The 22182-nt window shown below is 42.1% G+C and overlaps 2 protein-coding genes across 3 annotated transcripts in view; one reads left to right on the top strand and one right to left on the bottom strand.

Moving 5' to 3' along the window:
* Positions 1–2983: 2983 nt before the first annotated feature.
* On the bottom strand, positions 2984–16859 carry LSM1 (LSM1 homolog, mRNA degradation associated). 2 transcript variants are annotated; one of them, XM_036748436.1, is made up of 4 exons: positions 16680–16859; positions 11727–11795; positions 6620–6735; positions 2984–3439 (listed from the first exon to the last, which is right to left on the bottom strand). In XM_036748436.1, exons 1-4 carry the CDS (start codon positions 16723–16725, stop codon positions 3269–3271), a joined length of 402 nt encoding a protein of 133 aa, XP_036604331.1. In that variant the 5' UTR covers positions 16726–16859; the 3' UTR covers positions 2984–3268. The 2 variants fall into 2 exon arrangements, with proteins under 2 accessions (XP_036604331.1, XP_036604332.1); XM_036748437.1 differs by lacking the exon at positions 11727–11795.
* A 393-nt stretch (positions 16860–17252) lies between these two features.
* Positions 17253–22182, top strand: part of BAG4 (BAG cochaperone 4) — a 42016-nt gene continuing 37086 nt past the window's right edge. The window contains exon 1 of the mRNA XM_036751986.1: positions 17253–17603. Coding sequence (XP_036607881.1) covers positions 17298–17603 — 306 coding nt within the window. The 5' untranslated portion in view covers positions 17253–17297. The remainder of the gene's footprint in view (positions 17604–22182) is intronic.

The following is a 22182-nucleotide window of genomic DNA, read 5'->3' as shown; positions in this document are numbered from 1 at the left end:
CTAGATAACATAAATTTCTCATGGACCTAGATCACTCAGTTGCATGAATTTCTTTAGCTACGTTCGGGAATAAGTGCAGAGGAGGTGGGAGTAATTCAGGGTTGAGTTTTGGTAATGTATGAATGTCAATATGACAAGGAGACAAAGAATCTGAAAACAGAGGAGCAAAGTTGAAATGGTTTACTCTAAGGTTGAGATTGGGAAGGAAGTTAAGCAGAACTGGGACCACAGCCTGGGAGAGTTGGTGAAGACAAAAGAATAGGTGTAGAAGATAAGGCATAGGGAGACACAGACTGAAAGCAGAACACAGGTAGGATGGTCAAAGGTCTGACCATCCCTATAGATGGTTGAGGTGGAATGGAGGAAAAGGTCATGAGAGTTGAGATGGAGGAGTTGGGAAGTTTGGGTATTTGAGGGGACATTAACACACATGTGGCATTCTTACTTACCTTATACACTCCACGTTCCAGCAAAACTAGACTAGTTATTCCTTGGTCTTGTTCTGTATCTGACCTTTGTATTTTGTTTTTCCATGCCTAGAATCTATTTTCTCCATTTAGGGTTCTTGAAATCTTTTTCCTTGTTCAAGATCCTAGTTCAAGTCTTCATAGATATGGAAGGGATCTTAGGGACCAATTGGTCCAAACTCTTAACAGATGAGGAAACTGAGGCTGAAAGGTTCAGGCTAGCCCAAAGTCACATAGGTAGTCAGTGGCAGAACCATATTTTAAACAAGTTTAGATTAACAGTAACATCTACCTAAAAGTGAAAGAGGATGCTTCAAGTGGTGGTGGGTTCTCCCTCCTGGCATTTCTTCTAGCACAGGCTGCACCACTTGTCAGGTATGTTTATAGTGGGGATTCCTTTTGAATATGAGAGGGACTATGTGGCTGTTGATGTCACAACTTTCAAATTCTGGGACTCCAAATTGAGTATTCATTCAATTGTATTGTTACCTGATACACATAGAAGTCTTCTCCAACACCACATTCCCCTTCCCCCACCCCCAGTTAAGTCACAGGAACATGGAATTTAAAGCTGACTCTTAGAAATCATCTAGTTCAGCAGTGTCAAATTCAAATAGAAATTGGGGACCACTAATCCATACATAATCCATACATCCTTACATATTGTTTGAAAATGTAACACTAGGTTTTGTGTTTTTGTTAAATATTTCCCAGTTAGATTTTAACCTGGTTCAGCAGCACTCTGGACTGTTGTGGGCTGGCACCTCTGTTCCAGTACAAACGTCTCATCAGAGCAGCTGCCTCTTCAGATTTTTGTAGCGTGCTCTGCCTGGGTCACACTTGTGTATATGCCATATCTCCCCGCCACGCAACCCCACCACCATTTCCCACTGAAGGCTCCTTAATGACAAGGAGTGCATGATATTTCATCATTGTATCCACAATCTCTTAACAAATACTTAGAATTTGCTGTTGAATAGACTGCTAAATGGATAGGAACTTGACAAGTACTATCCATACAGGTTATTAGCTTGGTTTCTGACCACACCTGTGATTTCATCAGTCATTGGTTGACGTGCAAAAACCTCATAAGATTGGAAGCCATAGGAGTACTCTTTGAAATGAGATTTTTATCTATATTATCTTAAGGCATGGGGACTTATTCTTCTACCTCAACTTGAAGACAGAAAACACAGGCAAACACACCCACAGAACCTGTGATTTCATCAGGGTAGGAAGTTCCTGGTAATTTCCTCTACCAATCCAGACATTAGTTTCTTCTCAACTTACAATATTCAAATTTTATGGAGTACTGACTTCCTCAGGGTCACACAGCTAGTATGTTTACATCAGAAAGAGTAGTTGAAGCTAGGTCTCCTTTGACCCCCAGGCCAATTCCTCAACTTCTACAGCAAATTGCTTATTGTGTTTTTTGCAGGGGAAGTGGGGAGAGAAAAAAAGGGGAGAAAAGAAAAACACTGTATATGAAAACTGAGGTTCAAACAGCTGTTCTGGATATCTGTGACCCAGGCATATACTAGGCTTATGTAACCAAAGGAGGTAAAATATAAAAAGGTCCCATATTCTTCAAAATATTCATAGCAGCACTTTTCGTGAAAATAAATTGGAAAGAAAGTGAGTGTCCATCAAGGTGGAACTGCTAAACAAATTGGTACATAGAAACAAAGTGGTACATAAAAAATACCATACCCTAAGCAGTGACAAATAAGAGAAGCATGAGAACTTTTATGAACTGATTCAGTATGAAGCAGAACCAAGAAAAATATACAAATAACTACAATGTAAATCCAAAGCACTAAAACCTGAAACTCAGGATCACGAATTTAAAGTTATGATGTTTGATCCCAAAAAGAGATCAGAAAATGCATTGCTCTCTCTTATTCAGAAGGGTGGGGCAATTATGGGTGTAAAACAATTAAAATATTATCAGACTTGGCAGAAGTGTGGCTTAGCTTTACAGAACTGTTTCCCTCCCAACTTCCCCCCTTTTAAACTTCTGGATAGGGAAAATGATAGTTTGAGAAAGAAAGTTGGTGAAAAATTAAAGATATCAATTAAACCCATTTCTGGCAGAAGCAGTAGAGTAACTAGTTGTAACTAACAGAAGGAGAAGCGGGAAACATCTGGTACAGGAACAGTCTGCTGCTGTCTCCTAATTTAATAAGAAAACTGTTACAAGAAACAGAACAGCAGGCCCTGGCAGCTGGGTACGTGTGCTTGAATGTGACATCTACGTCTATAATGACAAGTTTTTGGGAAACTCCCCTCACTCACGCTTACCCCCTCCAAATTAAAATACAGCTGTTCTGGGTAGTTGTTTTTACTATTTAGCAAAAACAAAGATGAGAAGGGGAACCCTTAATACATATGGCTCAGAAATATGCCTTAAGTGAGCCACACATGACTTGTAGAAATACTTCTTATTTTCGTGATAGGCTGCTCCTTAATCCAATACCTTGACACAGAAGTGGACTTCAATGTGGGGAATAAGTAAATGGTTTTGAGATTCATATTTTATTTACAAGTGAATAAGTTTCCCTCTAAAGTCTAGTGGAAGTAATCTGTTGGCTCCATAGACATATGTGAAAAAGTCCATGCCCCTTTATACAATGATTCTGTTAAGAAAAAAATAAGGCCACATGATTTCTTCATGGCACAATTGTGAAACTGAGAATCCAAAATAAAACCATTTTCCAAAACTCTAATAAAGAGCAACCATTGCGTCACAAACTCCAGTGACAAATTCTGCTCCTAGGAGAGCAAGATCCAGAACAGAACATCTAATACTCGTCCAGAGTATCTGCTCGGGGAATAGAGAGGCCCCTTTCCTTGAGAGCTTGGACTTTCAGCTTCTCTGCTTCCTGCTTAGTCTGCTGTTCCACTCTTTGTTCTTCTAGAATTTCCTCAATAGATACTTGCTGGAGAGGCGTGTCACTTTCCTTCTCTAGGTCCTGGAAAACAGAGGTGTTTAAACATAATTTGGAAGAGAAAAAGGATGAGAGTAGGTTGAATAAATAACTCAGGCTACGTTTCCCTACGCATGGGTCAAAGGGGGTGGGGGGTAGAAAGCTGTACCCTCAGAAGACAGATAAACTATTTAAAGAAAGAGAAAGGAGCCAATGTTATATGATTCCAAAGACATAACAAAAACTGTCATCTGATAGTTACCTATTACCTATATGCTCATTCCTGGGTAGACAACAGGGTTTCATTGATCTGGGTATGCTCTTCAACAGTGAAGATGACAACCCCTGCCCTTATCTTCTCATAACACATGATGTGTTCATGCTTTTCCATAACACCTTCCATACAACCTCTATGGAAGGCACTATGAGCTTTCCTTCTATGCTTTTATTATCTCCAAGGTACTAATTTACTATTTGAATTGATCATCTGTTGTCTTACGTTTTTTGCTCATGACTCAACCATTTTTTCTGGTCATCTAGTTCCTCAATAATAGCTATAAACAGAAGTCTACTTACACCTAAATATGTACATCTTTCTACTGTTCCATTATAAGTCTTCTGTCATTTTAATCATTCTGAGACTCTAATTTTTGCAGCTACAAAACATCACTAGAAGAGGACTGGTCTTTAAAGACATGTGCTTTTGGGATAAGGGAAATGTAGCCCCACCTCCTCCCTTCCCTCCCTTGGGCTAGTTCAGTGACCAGGCATTAGTGTGGAATATATAGACTCATCTCTTTTTCTGCCACTGCTATTCATTTTGCCAGGGATGAGAAGTGATCTTGGGCTACTGGTAAAACATCATCTTGAGACAGAATCATCTGGAAGACATTTTGGTTTGTACTTTACAAAGGACATCTTCCTTGACACCCAAATGCTTTGAGTGAACATATATGTTTATCTTCTTGTTTAATACCTCACTTGATGTTCCTTAATACCGAGTGGACTGCTGAAGGAAATGCTTTATAGTCCCATCTGTCTGAGACTTTTATGATTTTTTAAAATAAAAAACTGCTGAGGCCAGATTTTAGTAAATCTTTCAGTTCAAGTCACTTCATCCATTCAGTCAAATTTCTTATATATTAAATATCTTAATACAGGGCATTAATTAATATTAACGGGCTCTTTAAAAAAAGTCTAAGATTTTGCCTCTTCTTTGTGCATCTGGGAAGAAGACTACAGCTTTGGTTCTGGAGGTATTCCCAGTCTATGGTTGAAGATCCCAAACTCCCTTAATGGTCTGAGGTTTTCAGAGGGTATAATTAGGTTAGACTGGATTCTAAATCATTCCTTCTCGAACCTATATATTACATTTTCCTAAGGAAATTTAAGTTAATGTGTTAACAATATTTCTCCTCTTCTGCCCATTTCTATCTGAAATGCCTTCATATATTTCCTCATGAAAGAACGGATAAATTACTTATTATGGGGAGAGAAGAGCAGAACTGCTTAATGTATGCAAAGGGCACACAATTTTCTTCTAAATTTGAGGGGCTTTGGGGGGTATGAAGTAAACACATTTACAAAGATCAACATGTGCAAAATAAATTTGGCTGAATCACTTCTAAAATGTATTCTTTTCAGTCTGATGACAGGACACAACAAGGTAATGATCCCTTAACAGACCACCAAGACTGAGAATCTTTTTGGGTCAGCTTAGCCTCTCACTAAACGTATCTTTCTGTTTGCAAATATGTAATTTCAGAAAGGGAGGGGCACATACACAGCCACTCTGGAGGTTGAACACAATAATCAGATACTAATTCCAGTGTTTCATGGTACCTAGGGTAGTAGGATATACATCAACGGTGGGAATCTCATCTGAAATATGGAAAGATATTAAGATAGAAGCTAATTCCATGTGATCTCAGCTCAGGGATAAAAGCAAGAAGATACCAGAATATCTATTCTCACTCACATTTCTGCTGTACCAATATACAAGTATGGCTGAAAATGTTGACATGACTGGTAGCCCTTCTTCACAGCATAGTTCCTCCTTTGGTTACTGCCTATAGCAGCTAGACGGGAGTGATCATGTTCCTGGCTCTATACTTGGCCTGTCCAACATCTTTATCTTGTTGATACATGCATTTTGTTGTCGTTTTCTTGCAATCAAAAGGCTATGCCAAATTATTTACAGCCTAGTGCTGTAGAATCCTTGAAGAATTATTTAGTGATTGCTTAAGTTCATGATCATTTATAAAATCTTCATGATTGTGCATGTGTCCTTAACTTTCTTTGGGACTATTACATAAAGTCTTCAAGCAAAAGTTACCCCATAGTAACATGACATCATTCTTAATCTTTGTTTCTCTTGTTACAGTAATATTAAAAGCCTTCTGCAGCACACAGATAATAAGTGCAAGCACTGGAGATTTCTCTCATAAAGAAGAGATTATCATTTTGTACATTCTGTTCTAGGCTCATTCTCTCTCTCCATACACACAGAACATTCTCAGTGCCCATTCTAGTAGGTTTACTGCGTTTACTTCTACCACAGGGCAGTATTTCATGACAGGTTAGGTATAATGCTGTTTAACAAGGCGGCCTAGGTTTAAAAGGGGTACCTGGGTGGTGCAGTGGATAGAGCACCAGGCCTGGAGTCAAGAAGACCTGAGTTCAAATCCAGCCTCAGAACCTTACTAGCTGTATGACTGTGGGCAAGTCACCTAATCCTGTTTGCCTGAGTTTCCTCATCTGTAACATAAACTGGAGAAGGAAATGGCAAATCACTCCAGTAATCTTTGAAGAAAACTACAAGTGGGGCCATAAAAAGTTACTGAACAGTAACAACAGGTTTAGAAACAAAGTTAAATGCAATCATCTTGTCAACGTTAACAACTGCTTTAGAATCACAACATAACAGCCTGGAAGAGACTTGTAGGTTGCTGAATCCAATGCCTCTATTCTACAGAGTTCCCCTGGATGAAGGCCCAGAGAGGTGACAGCCTTGGCCAAAGTCACACACTCAGCCATGAGCTGAACCAGGTCCTCTGACTCCAATCCAGTGCTCTTTTCACTGTACTGGAGTGTCTCTTATCAAACAATTCCCTGGTTCTAAGTGAGTGGCTCAATGAAGTGAGGATGAAAATATCTATACATTACTGGAAAGACATGGAACCCAACTAGCATGAGCACCTGGATCAACCACAGCTCTTTACTTACTATTTCTCCAAGGAGGACTACATTTTCTCCTCGGACAACAAAAATCCCTCGAGGAATATCGCCATATTTTTTGCCCACATGAATGCGTTCCACAGTCTGGTGTAACACTAAATTAGCTGCAAGCATGTCAGGGGGGAGAAAGAGAGATTTAGTTTTAAGTTCCTCAGTACAACTGAGCAAAGCCCATTTATTACACACATTCTGAGGCAAGCCTCTGTTTAAATTAGAAGAGACTCAAATAAGATGGTATTTCTAGGTGTACCCTGTGGAAGCATATAGTATTAAGGCTTCACTGGGTTATAAAAGTTATAAAAATTAAGAATTAAGCTCCTGATCTCCAAGGCCCAATAAGTCTCCCTTGAATAGAAAACAAATCAATTTCAGGGAAGAAATTCTATGATGCTTAGATTAAGAGAACATCCTGTCAACCCCAGAGAGGGCATGCCCTTAGTTCTTGGGAAGACAGTTACAGGGCCATAGGAAGATATAAATGCACCTCTCCAGTGGGATGTCAATTTCTTTGAGGGTGGGGACTATTTCATTTTTGTCTTTGTATCACCAGTTTCTAGCATAGTAAGTGTTTAATTAAGGTTTACTTAATCAAACTGAGATTCATCAAACTATAGCGTTTAAATAATTTCCTCACATTAGTAACTTATATCAAGAATTGTGGGCTCTTAAGACTAGGTCCTTACTTCCCATACAGCTGCACTCGTTCTGGACTTCCTTCACTTACTTCACTATGCCCCCAGGAACCTTGTGGCTGGCAAATCTCATCATCCTGCAGGATCCAATCAGCCTTAATATTCATATTTCCTCACTACTCTCTGGCACTGATAGAAACCCTAAGCCATGAATTCCTCAACCTTCATTTAAAGAGGGGGCACGGTACAGAAGTCTTATTTTCTACCAGGCTGCACTCATTTTGGGTATGTTGACCACTCCACCATTCCCTCCCTGGCTTTTCTACCCTCTCCATCTTTTGTAAGTCTTCCTTCATTAGACAGTAAGCTCCTTGAGGGTAGGGACTGCCTTTCTTATTATATTTGTATCCCCAGAAGTTAGCAGAGTGTCTGGCACATATCGAATGTTTAATTTTTTACCCATTGATGAGGTTTTTAAAGGTAGTTTCCTATTCAGTTTATTTTTGTACTCAGTGAAGTTAATTCAACCTTATTGCATAACTTATAATTCTGACAAGGGAAAGGGCCATGCATGCTGTCACCAAGTAGGATCATATGATTGGTGACTAACTTTTGATTGTTCTCTGCATCTCACTACCATCATCAAACTACTGTCCGCCACACTTATCAACCAAAAAATTTATCTTCATTTCATTGTCAATTAGGTGCTATCTAGTTCATTTCATTTCACAACTTTTAATTCATAAGGGTAAAGTTTATTGAAATACTCAGAAAAAATACTAGGTCTTTGATATCAGAAGACTTAGAGATACAAATAAATATGCCTCATTCTCATATTACTGTCCTCCATGTACCCTATGCTCCAAGTTGGAAAATTCTTCAGCACACCCAAACTGGGTTCACATGGGATCTCATATGGGATCTCATGATCCAGCTACTCTCTGTGCCTGGATTGCCACAGAATCAAAGATTTGGGATTAGAAGAGATATTTCAGTCAGTTAGTCAACAAGCACTACTATGCACCAGGAACTTTGCTAAACTCTGGGAATACAGGGAAGGCAAAAATAGTTTCTGCTCTCCAAGAGCTTACATCTTAATGGGGAAGACAACAGGTCCATACTAGATATATACAGAGCAGAGGGAAGGTAATCTGAGAGAGGAAGGCATTAGTAGCTAGGGAGACTGTAAAAGGTTTCCTGAGGTGGCTGATGGCACAGTGGATAGAGCACTGGGCCTGCAGTCGGGAAAATCCAAAATCAAATGTGGCCTTAGGCACTTAGCTGGCTGTGTCTCTATTCAAATCACTCAAGCTCTGTCTTTTCAGTTTGTTCAATATTGGGACAATAACAGAAACTACCCCCCACCCCCCATTTGTAAAGGACTTAGCACAGTGCTTAAAACATAGTAGGTACTACATAAATGCTCATTCCCTTCCCCTTCCCTCCTGAAGATGGAATCTGAGCTTAGTCTTGAAGTAAGTCAGGGAAGATAAGGGGACTCAGAGCACTCCAGACATAGGGGACAGGGTGTCAAAGGCATGGAGACAGGGGATGAAGAACTGCAGCTGGGTCAGTACAGAGGGATCACAGAATGTGTGGAAGACAGTCAAATATAAGAAGACCAGAAAAGTACGAATGAGCTGGGTTATGAAGAGCTTTAAATGGCAAGCAGATGAGTTAATATTTGATCCTGGAGGTAACAGAGAACCAATGGAGCTTAATGAGGAGGCAGGTAACATGGTTTCATCTATGATTTAGAAGAATTACCTTGGAAACTGAGTGGAAAATGGATTGGATGAGGGGGAAAACCGAGGCAGGGAGACCAGTGAGATGACTATAACAATAGTTTGGGCAAAAGGTAATGAGGCCCTGAGCTAGGGTTGTGGTTGTGTGAGGAGGGATGGGGACTTACATGGAGATGTAAAGGTTGTAACAAGATTGACAACGGATAGATTGGACATGGGGGTAAGCAACAGTGAGGAGGTGAACGTGACCCTGAAGTTGTAGGATGTAATTGACAGGGAGTCCGACAGTGATTAGGAAATCTGGATGAGAGGAAAGTTTGGGGGAAAAAAGAATGAATTCTATAGAGTCTGAGAAGTCCAAAAGGCAGTTGTTAATACAAGACTGTGACTCAGGAGAGAGACTAGGCCTGGCTATGCACATCTGCATAGAGATGGTAACAGAATTCTTGGGAACTGAAGAGATCACTAAGTGAGATAGTTACAGGGAGAAAAAGGCCCATGGCAGAGGCCTGAGGGACATTCAGTGTTAGTGGCTGTGAAATAGTTCAACCAGGAAAGAAAACCTAGGGAGAAGGAAGAAGTAATCAATAGTGTGTAGTCGAAGACATTGAGAAGGAGGAGTATTAAGAAAAGGCCATTAGATTTGGCAATTAAGAGATCATTGGTAACTTTGGGGAAAGCAGTTTCAGTCAAATGATGAGGTCAGCAACCAGACTGCAAAGGGATTAGGAGAGTTAGACAAGAGAACTGGAGGCACTTACAGTAGAAAGCTTTCACAAGGATATTGGCTATGAAGGAAAAGAGATATAATAAGACTAGCACCAGTGCGGACAGTAGGATCGGGTGAGGACTTTTTAAGGATAGGGGAGACATGGGGATTTCGATGGCAGCAGGAAAGGAGTCAATAGATGTGGAGAGATTAAAAGAAAATGAAGATAATGGAGGCAATTTGTTGGAGAAGATGGGAAGGGATGGGATCAAGCCAGATTCTAGAGAGGTTAGTTTAAGCAAGAAGGGTCACTTCTTCCGGGTGGTGAAGGAGGACATAGTGAGGGAAACAGTCTGAATAAAGTTAGATGAGGAGGAGGAGAAAAAGGAGAGCTTTTAGTCAATGCCTCAACTATTCCAATGAAGTATGACACAAGGTCCTCAGCTCAGAAGATGAAGGAAGGGGAAATCTTGAGGAAAGGAGGCTTGGAACAGCAGCTGTGAAGACTAGGACAGTGAATTAAGAACAAATAAAACATTTGCATGGCTGCAGTGAGGAGCCAGGTGAAATCAAATAACAAATTTGTAGTGGACCCAGATCACTCACTTATGTGAATTCCTTTAGGAAACATGAATCAGTATGCTAAAGCCCCCTAGTACGAGGGAAGGACAGGACTGAGAATGTCTTAGATGTCAAAAACTATCTTTTAGGTGATAAAAATCTACACAGTGTGAACCTCAGAGAAGCTGGTTAGTAAAGGTGGTAGAGGGAAAGCCTGGAAGTGGTACTGGTGAACAAGGAGAATTGTGACTCCCCCACCAGAAACAGTGAGTGGGTGGGAATATGAGAGAAAGCATAGCTTGTGCTGGAAAAATGTGGAGACAAGCAATGACATCTGGAGGGAGTCTAGGCATCAACTAGTGCAGCCCCCTCATCTTACATAAGGAAACACTGGACTACAGAGGGGACGCTTCCGGTTAGTCACACATGTAGCAGGGCCAACGCTTGAACTGAAGTCTTCTGACTTCAAACTCAGCAGCCTTTCTATGCTTCTCTTCTCCCTCATGTACATCTTTCCCTTTACTTGCTAAATTCCTAACCTAACCTTTTATAGTCCCACTCAAAAGCCACCTCTTCCAAAATGCTTTCTTTACTTCCCCTGGCAGATAATAATATTCCTCTTCAAGTCTTGTCTAGCAGTCTGGATTTTTAATTTTCTGATGCATTTATGTGATTGTGTGTTACAGCTATCTGTGCATCTTATCCCTTTTCTAGCTGTGAACTCCACGGACCCCAGGACTTATCTAAATTTTACCTTCCTAGCACAAGCATGGAGATCTACATAGAACCTGGTAAAAGCTTGTCTGAAAAAAAAAAGTTTCCTAATTAGAACACTTTGTAGCAACATTCCAGTCACCACACTCTACGAACTCTATTACGTGCCTATTGTCACAGTTTTGTAGTAGAAATTTAATAAGTGAGGCATACACATAGGCAGTATTCTAAGTATAAATGTGGGGTCCCTGAACAAAAAGCTTTGCAAATAGCCTCCAACCCTTTCTGCTGTAAACAAAGACCTTCATCTGTGAGTGACTTCTTTCAATGCAGGTACTGCTTGGGTAGTTATTATAGCAATATCTATGTGCTAATGAATAGGCTTAACTTTGGTGTAGGGCCTTACACTGATATTTAGCTCCACCTAATGGGAAAAGAAAAACCCAGAACTTGGTGAAAACGAATTTTGAAAATCAAGCTTGCGTGTCTCCATGTATATAGACAGACACACACATATAGGCTTTTTTTTTAAAACCTAGTCGCTTTTAACGAAGAACAATACAAAAACTGTGGACTTAATACCATGTTTCAGTGGGGGGAGGGGAACAAAGAGTATAAGGCATTTATAAAACAAAAAGTTACTCATAAAAAGGAAATAGTGGAAAGTGTTTAAAAATACAATCAAGGAGAAAAGCTATAGTAAGTTTAAGTTTAAGATCCTGACTAATACATACCAAATTGATCAATGCTTCGCAAATAGCCTATAAGGGTCCTACCATCTCGAAGGAGCACCAAGTGTTTCTCTGAAAAAGAGGATTTTTAAAATGATGACCAATAGTTCCATAGACCTTGTAGTGGTACAATAGCACACAAGTTGGAGAAAATTCTTTAGATGCCCTTAGACTGTTCTAAAATGGGCTATTTCCTCAATTTTTCAATTGAGAAATCCAGTCAGGATGTAGGCATTATAAAAACTGTCAATAGTATCAAAGCAACATAGTTTAGTAGGAAAAGCACTGTATTGGCAGTCAGGGGATTTGGGATCTAGTTTTGGCTCTGCCACAAACTTACTGTGTCCTTATGAAAATCAATTAGCTTCTCTGTGCCTCTAGTTTTCTTACTTATAAAAGAATGGTGCTGGACTGAGTATCTCAAAGGTCCTTTCAGTTCTAAAACACTATTCTATTTCATTTGAAAAAGATTCACTCAGAATGCCTATTCTAACAATCCAGAACTTTTTTCTATAAAAACATGTCCTTCGAGAGCTATCAGGAGGGGGGAAAGGTTTCAGCTAATTATTGATCATTAAAATTTTTCTTAATGATTTTTTTTACATTGCCTTCATTTCCCACTATATATCTCTGGTCTTTGTACATATGTGACAGTGAAAGGTTGAAAGAGGCAGGTAGGTGGCTCAGTGGGTAGAGCACTGGGCCTGGAGTCAGGAAGACCTGAGTCTTACCAGCTGTGTGGCCCTGGGTGAGTCATTTAACCTCTATTTGCTTTAAAACTCTGGAGAAGGAAATGGCAAATCACTCTAGTATCTTTGACAAGAAAATCCCATGGGCAGTATTGTTCTGCTATGTATAGTCCATGGGGTCATGAAAATTTGGATATGATTGAACAACAAAAAAGGATGAAACTAACATTAAAATCATGGCTAAAGGGTGAATTTTACAAAATAAGGGGCTTCAGTTTCTTCATCTGTAAAATGTGGTGGTTTCATTACATGATTTCTAAGAGTACTTTCTGCACATTCATACTATCATTCCAAAAATGTGTATTTTTTTTTAAATGGCCCTTGGGCAACATAAAAGAGTGAACCTTAAGGTTGGTTAATGAGACACCATCTGAATTACATAAACTCTGACAGTGGATACACCTGTTTAGAACTAAGTTTAATTACAGAGAAGTAACGAGATCAATTCTATGATTAAAAGGTGAAAGTGAAAGTAAAGGGGCAGCTAGGTGGCATGATGAATACAGCACCGCCCCTGGAGTCAAGGGGACCTGAGTTCAAATGTGACCTCAGACACTTGTCACACTTACTAGCTGTGTGACCTTGGGCAAGTCACTTAACCCCAACTGTCCTGCCTTCCCCCCTCCAAAAAAAAAAGTAAAAGTAAGGCATGAGGAGAAATGAGCACCTAAATGCTTTGGAGAAATGACTATCCTACAGAACTGTAATGAGTATGACTTAGAAAAACATTGAATTAAGCAAAAACAAGGACAAAAAGAGAACTTAATAGTTAATGATGAAACCATTTTAAAACAACAGAAAAAAGATGGCTTAATTATGAAGCAGGCATTAGAAGTGATTCAGAGTCTTTAAAATCTTTAAAAAGCAGCAATGTAGGCATGTGGAAACCATCTTCCATTGTACTTGAAACCATTTAACAGTTTCAGAAAATGATGACATTTATTTAACACCTTATTGTTATAAATGAATTATATCCATGCTCTCATTTGATCTTATACTAAGGTTGTTCGCTCAAATGAGCTCAAGTTTTACTAACCCCATTTGATAGATAAGGGATTGATTTTCAGTTCTCTCAGGTGGTTTGTCCAAGGTCACACCCATAACCAGTTAAATGACTGCCTAATTGGAAACCAGGTACTGCTTCCAAATCCAGAGCCCTTCCTAACATACCAAAGATTTTTTAAAGGTTTCCTGCACTTTTTTTTTTGAAAAACTCATTGAAGATTAGCTATTATTAACCCCTACCAGAATTTTTCAAACTACTAGTCTCAAATGCAATGGAAGATGTCTTCCTTATTTCTACACTAACTGTGCTGTATGTTTTTAATGCAGTTTTCATCAACCCTAATTTCACCTGGCTCTCTTCTCTGCCTGGGCCTAGTGTACTGATTCCAGTTGGGGGGGGCCTATTTGCTAAATCCAATGGCTTTTCCTCAGGTTTAAGACTCTGGACCACAAAGTCTTCCTGGATATTCCTTCCTCCACTAGTTCTCTTCTGGTCACTCTGCTCTTGCCCATGTTCTTTCTATCTTAAAGCAAACACGTCCAAAATAGAATGATGCACACACATATACAGAGTGTGTGTAGACACACAAATATACATAAAAGGTACATATGCAAGGTAATTTGGAGGGCAGTGGGCAGCACTAGAAGCTGTAGGCAATCAGGAAAGGCTTCATGTAGGGGATGGCACTTGAATAGAGCTTTGAAAAAAGCTAGGGATTCTGAGAGAGTGCATTCTAGGCACAGGGAACAGCCTAAGCAAAGGCACAGAGGCAGGAAATGGACTGTAGCATATGAGAAAAGGTAAGCAGGCCAGATTGGCTAGAACACAATACATATGATGGAGGTAACATTTAATAAATCTGGAAAGAAAAGATGGAGCCAGATTGTGAAGAACTTTAAATGGCAGCCAGAAGCAATACAGAGCCACTGAAACTTCTTAAGCAGCAGACTAACAGAAGATCTGTATTTTAGGAATATTAGTTTAGCAGCTATGCCGAGGATGGAGAAATCAGAGATAAAGGACTAATTAGATAGCTATAGTCTAGATCAGGGCTGTCTAAAATGTGGCTGCAGGCCGCATGTGATTTATGTGGCCCACCTACAAGCGCAGAAATTTACATAAATGCTTTAGTAAATGAAGCTGAGCTACCAAATCAAAATATATTGTCTATTGTTTCAATAAAAACCTATGGTTGGACAGTCCTGGTCTAGATGGAAGGTGATGTGGGCCTGAATCAGGGTGGTAGTTGTGAGAGATGTTATAGAAGTAGAATTGAGAACACCTGAAAAAGAGGGAAAGTTAGGAGTTGAGGATGACTCAGTGGTTGAAAATTTAGGTGATGGGAAGGATGGTGGTATCCTTGATAGAAATGGGAAGGAAAGATAATGAGTTCAGTTTTGGACATGTTGAATTTGAGATGCCTAAGGGATATCCAGTTGGAAATGTCTAAGAGACAGCTGGTGATGTGGGATTGGAGCTCAGAGGAAAAGCTAGGGATGTGTATATATAGATCTGTGAGACATCTGCATAGAGATAACTGAATCCACTGAAAAGCTGATGAGAATACTAAAAGTATATACAGAAGGTGCAGGATACATTCTACTAGAGGACAGGATATGGATGGTGATACAGCGAAACAGATGAAGTTGACAGATACGTAGGAGAACGAATAGAGAGCAGTGTCATGAAAACCCAGAGGAAAGAGAACCCAGGAGGAGAGGATGATCTGTCAAAAAGGATGAGGACTGAGAAAAGGCCACTAGATTTGGCAATTAAGAGATCACTGGTAACTTTGTAGAGGACAGAATGGATTGAGTAATGAGGTAGGAAGCTAAACTGCAAAGGGGTTAAAAAAAGTGAGGAAAAAAGGAGGCAAGGAGTACAGACAGTTTTCTTTCAGAAATCTAGCTGTGAAAGTGCAGGGATTCTACCTCTCATTTTACACAGCCAGTGCTTAGTGCAGACCTAGACTATGTGAATAGCCTAATTGGCCCAGTTTGTCCTTTTTCCAATTATCCTCCTCCAGAGCTGCCACATTAATATGCCAGAAGCATAGCTCTGAACATGTTGCACCCCACCCCCAAAACAATGCCTCCCTAATGGCCTTTAGCATAAAGAATCCGCAACTTGACATTTAAGGGCCCTCATGATCTGGTTTTTATGACATTTCCAGTCGCACTATTTTTCTTCATGGACTCTTCTATTCCATTCAAACTGGTCCTAAAGCTGTTCCTCTTGCACAGCATACCCCCTCCTGCCACCGTGACTTTACATAAGAGATCACACAGTTCAGGTACCACCTCCTATTCCAGACCTTTCCTGATCTCTCTTCCCCCTTAATTCCTTTTCCCTCTTGAAATAACTTTGCTGTCTCTCGGTCTATTTAGGCTAAGATAAAATTTAGCATATATACTTTGTACTTGGCTGTGTACGCCTATCTCCTTAGTAGAATCTAAACTCCAAGAGTGGGTTGTTGTATTTTTTTTTTTTTGGTCTTTGTGTCCTCAGCCCCTTGTACAGTGACACTTAAAACGTTTGCTGAATTGAAGTGGGGAAGGGGGGTCGACAGGAGGATAAGTCTTTGCAACAACTTCGAGAACAGGGTCGGCCTCATTTTCCTTGCAAACTATATTCAGTCATTTGCTGTGTCTCTGCACATTTCTTGGGCTTAGGGACTACTCACACCCTCAGTGCCTAGCCACGCACCTCGCTATTTCTCCAGAATTTCTTGTTTTTATCAGTGAGGCCCATCTTTCCACTTGGGCAGATCATAACCCTATCCTCCTATAGTTTTGTAAAGGGTCTTCCAGAGTTGCCATGGCCTAAATGACTCACCACCTGGGCTAAGCTTCTGGTGACAAAAGCCTCGCAAATGGCAAGCACTTAATGAATTGGTTAAGCTCAGTGGAAATCACCTCTGTGGAGAGTATTCAGAGGTCGCAAGGCGGTCTCTGAGCCTCTGAATGACCTCCATTGCCTTCTTCAGATAAAAGGGCGAAAAGGAAACCCCGCATGTCTCGGGAATGCCTAAACCCCCCGGGTGTCTGTAGTTAGAGGGACGCCTCTGCCGCTCATGGGTGGCACCCCGAGGGCCGGGGCTGCGGCCTGGAGTAGCGTCCTGGCCTCGGCCCATGCCCTACCCGAGACCGAGGGAGCAAGCGGACCGACGAGGGAAAGGGGACTGGCCCGGCGGCCACTCACTGTCAATGTCCTCGATGAGACTGGCGGTACCCGGCATATAATTCATCTTGAACCGGGAGGAGGAGGCTGGGCCGCGGCACGGTGGGGAGGGGAGGGGCGGACTTGCCGCGTCCTGCTTCTCCCGCCGCTTCAGCCTCCTTAGCGGGGCCGGTACCCGCAGGTCCACAGCCGCTACCAGGCGCGGAGGGGCTAGCGGAAGACCCTCCCTACCCCCGCCCACTTCCGGCATCACGTGGCTCCCATGCTCAGGGAGGATTTACGGCGCAGGCCCCCGAGAAAGAAGGGGAAGAGATGTAAGTTGGGTCTTATTAGACAGTGGGGAATGCGTTTTGTTTTCCCTTTGGGCTGAGGAAGAACGTGCGCATTCCCCTTCTCTGCTCTTTCATCTCAATTCATGGAGATTGACCCGAACCACCATAGACCCACGAGCCCTTTCTTCACCCTCATTGGTCTGCGTGTAGACCACAGGCTCTACTCCCGCGGGGGAGGAGCTAGGCCGGCGATTGGCTACTCTTGCTCCGCCTCCCTTTCCCAGGCTTGTTCCTCGCCTTCAGCGGGCGCCTGCGCAGTGGGCTTGGGGTGGGGGGGAGCGGGAAGTGCGGCGGGTTAGCGGAGCCAATGTCTACCCTGAGGAGATCGGGATATGGCCCCAGCGACGGCCCGGGCTACAGCCGCTACTACGGGGCTGGGCCCGGACACGGACCCAGCATTGGAGATGTGCCACCGCCTGGGCCTCCTGCTTCCTCGCGTCCCGAGCCACCTCCCCCTCCTCCTCCTGGGCCCTGGAGGATGCGCGGAGGCGGCCCGGCGGAGGCTGTGTGGCCCGGGGAAGGCAGCGGCGCCTGCGGAGCCTGCGGAGGCGGCGGGGGCTACTACCCCGGTGGAGCCGCCTGGCCAGACCCGTGCCGGGCCGGAGGCCACCAGGTAATCCCCGGTCTGGCCAGCCCTTGGGGTCACCGGGGTCGTCCGTGCGCGGGGAGGGTTAATGTGGAGGAGACCCCGGGGGTGGTCCCTAGGGAGGTGAGGCCCAGGGGTCGCGTCGCGGAGCCCGAGGACGCCGGGGTTAGTCACTGTTTGAGGGCTTCTAACGGATCCTAGCTTCATTAGTCTCCTATTTCTGGAGGGTGGGAGGAAGGACAAGGTTTGTGGCCTGGGTGATGATGTCTCACCGAGCAGGGATTGGGGGAAAAATTAGAAATTGTTTATTGCAATCTTCCACTCTGCACATATTCCCAGGTTAACAGTGAGGTTGTCCAGGGGAGGCATCCGAAGTCAGTGGGAAGGGGGGTCTGGAGGGGACCCTAGGCTGTGCCCACAGAGCTGGTAGAATTTGCTCCCCACCACTAGGCATAGGCCCTTTCCACCCTCTCCCCCTACCCCTCCCCCGAAGGCGGTGACGACTGTGGTACTAGCTTTCACTCAGCAGCCCCTCCTATATGTTGGGACCTTCGGTGGTGGGATCTGGCATTTAGCATGCCAACCTGCCATTCAGGACGTTGTCAACTGTTTTTTTTGTTTTTGTTTTTTTTACCACCCACCTACTCCTAACCTTAAAGCATGTATCTTGGTCTGCTAGTGCGTGTCTCTTGGAGGAGGGTCATCACTGCAGCGTCTCTGTTCACTTCCCATTCATCTGCTCATCAGTCTGCTTTGCAACCTTCCCGTTAGACGTCTTTTTTAAGCCCATCTGCCTCTTAGGTAGATAAAGGTCCTACATGTTTGTTGGCTGGGTCTAGGAATAGCCCAGTGGGGAAAAAATGGAGCAGCTTTGATTGATTGTTTAAAGGATTCATCTCTTACAACCCTGATCTCATCAATAGAGATTGTGTATGTCTTCAGTGGGGCTAGAGGATGGTCAGAGAACTTGGTCCTGTCTTACTCTTTCAAGGTAGGATTTAGGAATTGGAAAAATTATGTCCTCAGGGACTGGTTCAGTTTGATGGCTCATGCTTTGCATGTAGGAGGTGGCCTGGTAAATTCTTGATAAATGATTGCTTAGCTCATGAAAAAGTGAGAGACAAGGGGACATGTTCAAATAAGAGTAGGCCTGGAGGAACCATCCTTATTACACAGCATTTTGACTGATTGAGTCACCCATGAATTCTTCAGACTTGATGTGACCAGCAGGTGGAACCTCTATCTAGGCTTTGGATTTTATGTTTGTACTTCTTAGAGCTGGGCTAAAATCAGTGTCATTTAAGGGAGAATGGAGAATTCTACCATCTTTCACCAAGTCAGCTCTTTTGTTTCTTTCTTTAATAGATAACTTTTTATTTCCGCATGGCTGTAATCTCATTGATTTGTGAATCCCCTCATTGGTACAAATGGCAACCCATTCATGCTTTCTTATCCAGTGTAATTTTTTTGCATTTTCTTCCATAGATCCTACTGGAACCCAACTTGCTGGAAGCCTTCTAGGTTTCCATTACATTTTTTTGTATACTAGCTGAATGGTAAAGTAGTAATTCTTTGTAAGTCCATCTGTAATTCTTTCATCTAGCCATATGACCAGTCTACCTCCTTTTCTCAGTATACATTTCTTCAGCGATATCCCTTATGCCACTTCTTGAACACAGTTCATCATTGGAAATATGCATGAGTATAACCCAAGTAACTGGCATGTCAAAAGGATTAAAACAAATGGCACAGAACTTCTACATGGGTATTTGTCGTTGATAATCAAACAGGTTTGAGGACTAAAAGAAGAGATAGTTAATTGACCATTGCTCCCAGTACTGGGCTTGGGAGTGAACATTCTATTATGGATTTCTTTCCATGTAGATTGGTTTTGTCTTTAAACTTACTGACCGAAACTGACAGCAATGTAAAAACATTTAAAATGTAATATTGTTGATGGAACATCAAATAGAGGTGAAAATCAATAGATCAATGAAAAAGCCTTTATTAAGTGCCAACTATATACCCGGTAATCACCTGCAAGGCGCTGAGGACATAAAGACAAAAATGAAACCGTCCTTGTCCTCACTGAGCTTACAGTATTTTAGGAGAAACAAGTGTATATGTGTGTGTGTAAAAACAAAATCCATGTGAAGTAAATGCAGGATAATTGCAAGGGGCGGGGTGTGTGTGCAAGGAGGTAGTAGCAATGAGGGAACAGGAAAGAAGATGGAGGATACAGGAGATGGCTTTTGAACTGGGGTTCTAAGAGGGAGAAGGGAGTAGAGAGCGCATTCCAGGTGTGGGAGGTTGTTTGTGCAAAGGCGAAGAAGCAGAAAGAGGAATGTCACTTGTGAGGAACAATAAGGAGAGGCTAGTGTAGCTGGACCCAAGAAGGTTCAAAAGTGAGTAATATGTAGTAACTCTGGAAAGGTAGATAGGAGCCAGCACTTTGTTTTAGAGCCAGTTGAGCTTCTTTAGCATTTGGGTTGGGGGTGAGACCTGGGCTTTAGGAATACCACTCTAACAGCTATTTGGAAGATGTCTTAGAGAGGTGGGAAAATTGGTGGCAAGGAGATCGGTTAGGAAGCTCTTACAGTAGTGCAGGTGAGAGAGAGGTGACAAGGCTTAAACTAATGTGATGGCCTCATAGAGAAAAGGGGGCAGATAGTGGAGATGAAATTAGGTAGATCTAGCAATTGATTTCATGTATCTGGTGAAGTTAAGGATAACTACATGGTTGGCAACCTGGGTGATTAGGATGGTGGTACCTTTGATAGGAATAGTTGTGGAAGAAAAGATATTAATACTGTACTCTGTGTTTTAGGCACAGATCTGCAAGAATGAGTTTTTATTAATTTAACATTCAAAATTTCATCTAGTGCAGAGAGAGAAGTGACCAAACTGACACAATCCCTTCATGTGTTGGACTTCTCCCTCCAAGACAATTTGAGGTAACATTTATAAGAATCTCAAAGTAGAGTCACAACATATTAAAATACAGTTTTGGGGCCAGCATTCCAGAATAATACTCAGTCTACTTGGACTTCTGGATTTCTTCCTTGACTTTCTCTCTCTAGGACTGAAAGAGCTTCCTCTGATCAATATCTTGCTTTCATCTTAATTTTTTTCCTTTCTCACTCCTTCCATCTGCTGGCGTTTACTGAAATCTAGCTTTTTCTTGATGACACAGCCTTTCTGATCACTCTTTCAAGCACTGGTTACACTTCACTCATACCCCAAATCACCAGTTGAGGTGAGGGGATTGAAATGCTCTTTGCTTCCCATTGCTACCTATTCCCTATTTTCTCTCTGTTACCATCACTCTCCTTCTTTGAGGTTCACTCAATTCCTTTCTACCACCCAAGCAAGATTCTGGAAACTGTTGTCTGCCAACCTCCCAGATACTTCTTTCCTTAATGAGTTCTGTGCTTGGCTCACAGTTTTTCTCTGTGCCCCAACTCCTGGCTTTGATCTAGAGGGCATCAGTCTGTGTATTGATAGTCCTTCAAACACCCTCATGTAGTTTCTCAATTCACTCATTTCCTAGGAACTACCACTCAAACCCTTCTTTCCCCCCAGCTACACACAAGGTGATACCCTTGAACTTGCCATCACCTACAAATGTTTCACTACCTTGTTCATGACCTCTGAAATTCCTTTATCTGATCACACTCTAGTCATTTCACCACTCCTCTGCCTTTCGACTACAAACCCTCTTCTGTCATCCCCCTGATCTCCTCCTGTGCACTCTACACCAACATTGACTACATGCTCATCTCTTCTCCATCTTGACCCTTTGGTGAACCAGTTCAACTCTTCATTGTCCTCTTCACTGCCCTCCCCTGATCCTATCTCCCGTCTCCCATCGTTTGCTGCTGTCCCTAATGTTCCGTACCTCAGCCATTCATCAGAACAGTCAGTATTCCACTTTCATGATTGGGAACTCAAAATTCTTCCATCTGATCACACCCTCCTATCTTTCTTTGGGCCTCACCCCAAGTAATTTGTTATCCTCACCATGACATCCCATCAGTTTATTCCTTAGGATTCTCCCAGGCCATCATCCTTGCTTCACTTTCTTCCTTTCTTTGTCTTGATCCTATTCTTAACCAGTTCAGCTCTACAGTGAACTCCACTCTCATCCTTTTCACTCTTGTCTTGTTGCTTATGCCTTGCCACCCCACTTCTCTCACTCCATCCATTTTGGCTACTTCTACTTAAATGCTCCTGAGCAGTACTAGAAGGAAAAGTTTTTTTATGGTGAATTTAACAAACACCAAACAAAATGGTCATTTAAGGTTTGGACACGAAACTGTTCATGTCTTATGTACAGCTTACTTTTCTTTTAAAATATATAATTGTGTTCCTTTGAATGCAATCTTATTTATCTGTTATTCTTTCTGACCTTCATTGGTCCATTATAGATTTATCTCATCTCAGTTGAATTCTCTCTGTGTGACTCCTCTAGTTGACTATGTAGTGGCTATTCAAACAGAGGATGTTTTTGGGCACATTCTGTGTTATACACCTCAAAAACCCTTGACATCGTTTTCCATTGGCTCCTTTACTTCAATTCCTGATTAAGGGCTGGACCTTATACTTG

Source organism: Trichosurus vulpecula, chromosome 3, assembly GCF_011100635.1.
Source record: "Trichosurus vulpecula isolate mTriVul1 chromosome 3, mTriVul1.pri, whole genome shotgun sequence".
NCBI classification, from domain to species: Eukaryota; Metazoa; Chordata; class Mammalia; order Diprotodontia; family Phalangeridae; genus Trichosurus; species Trichosurus vulpecula.
Note: the sequence above shows the minus strand (reverse complement) of the source record. Positions and strands in the feature narration are given on the sequence as shown.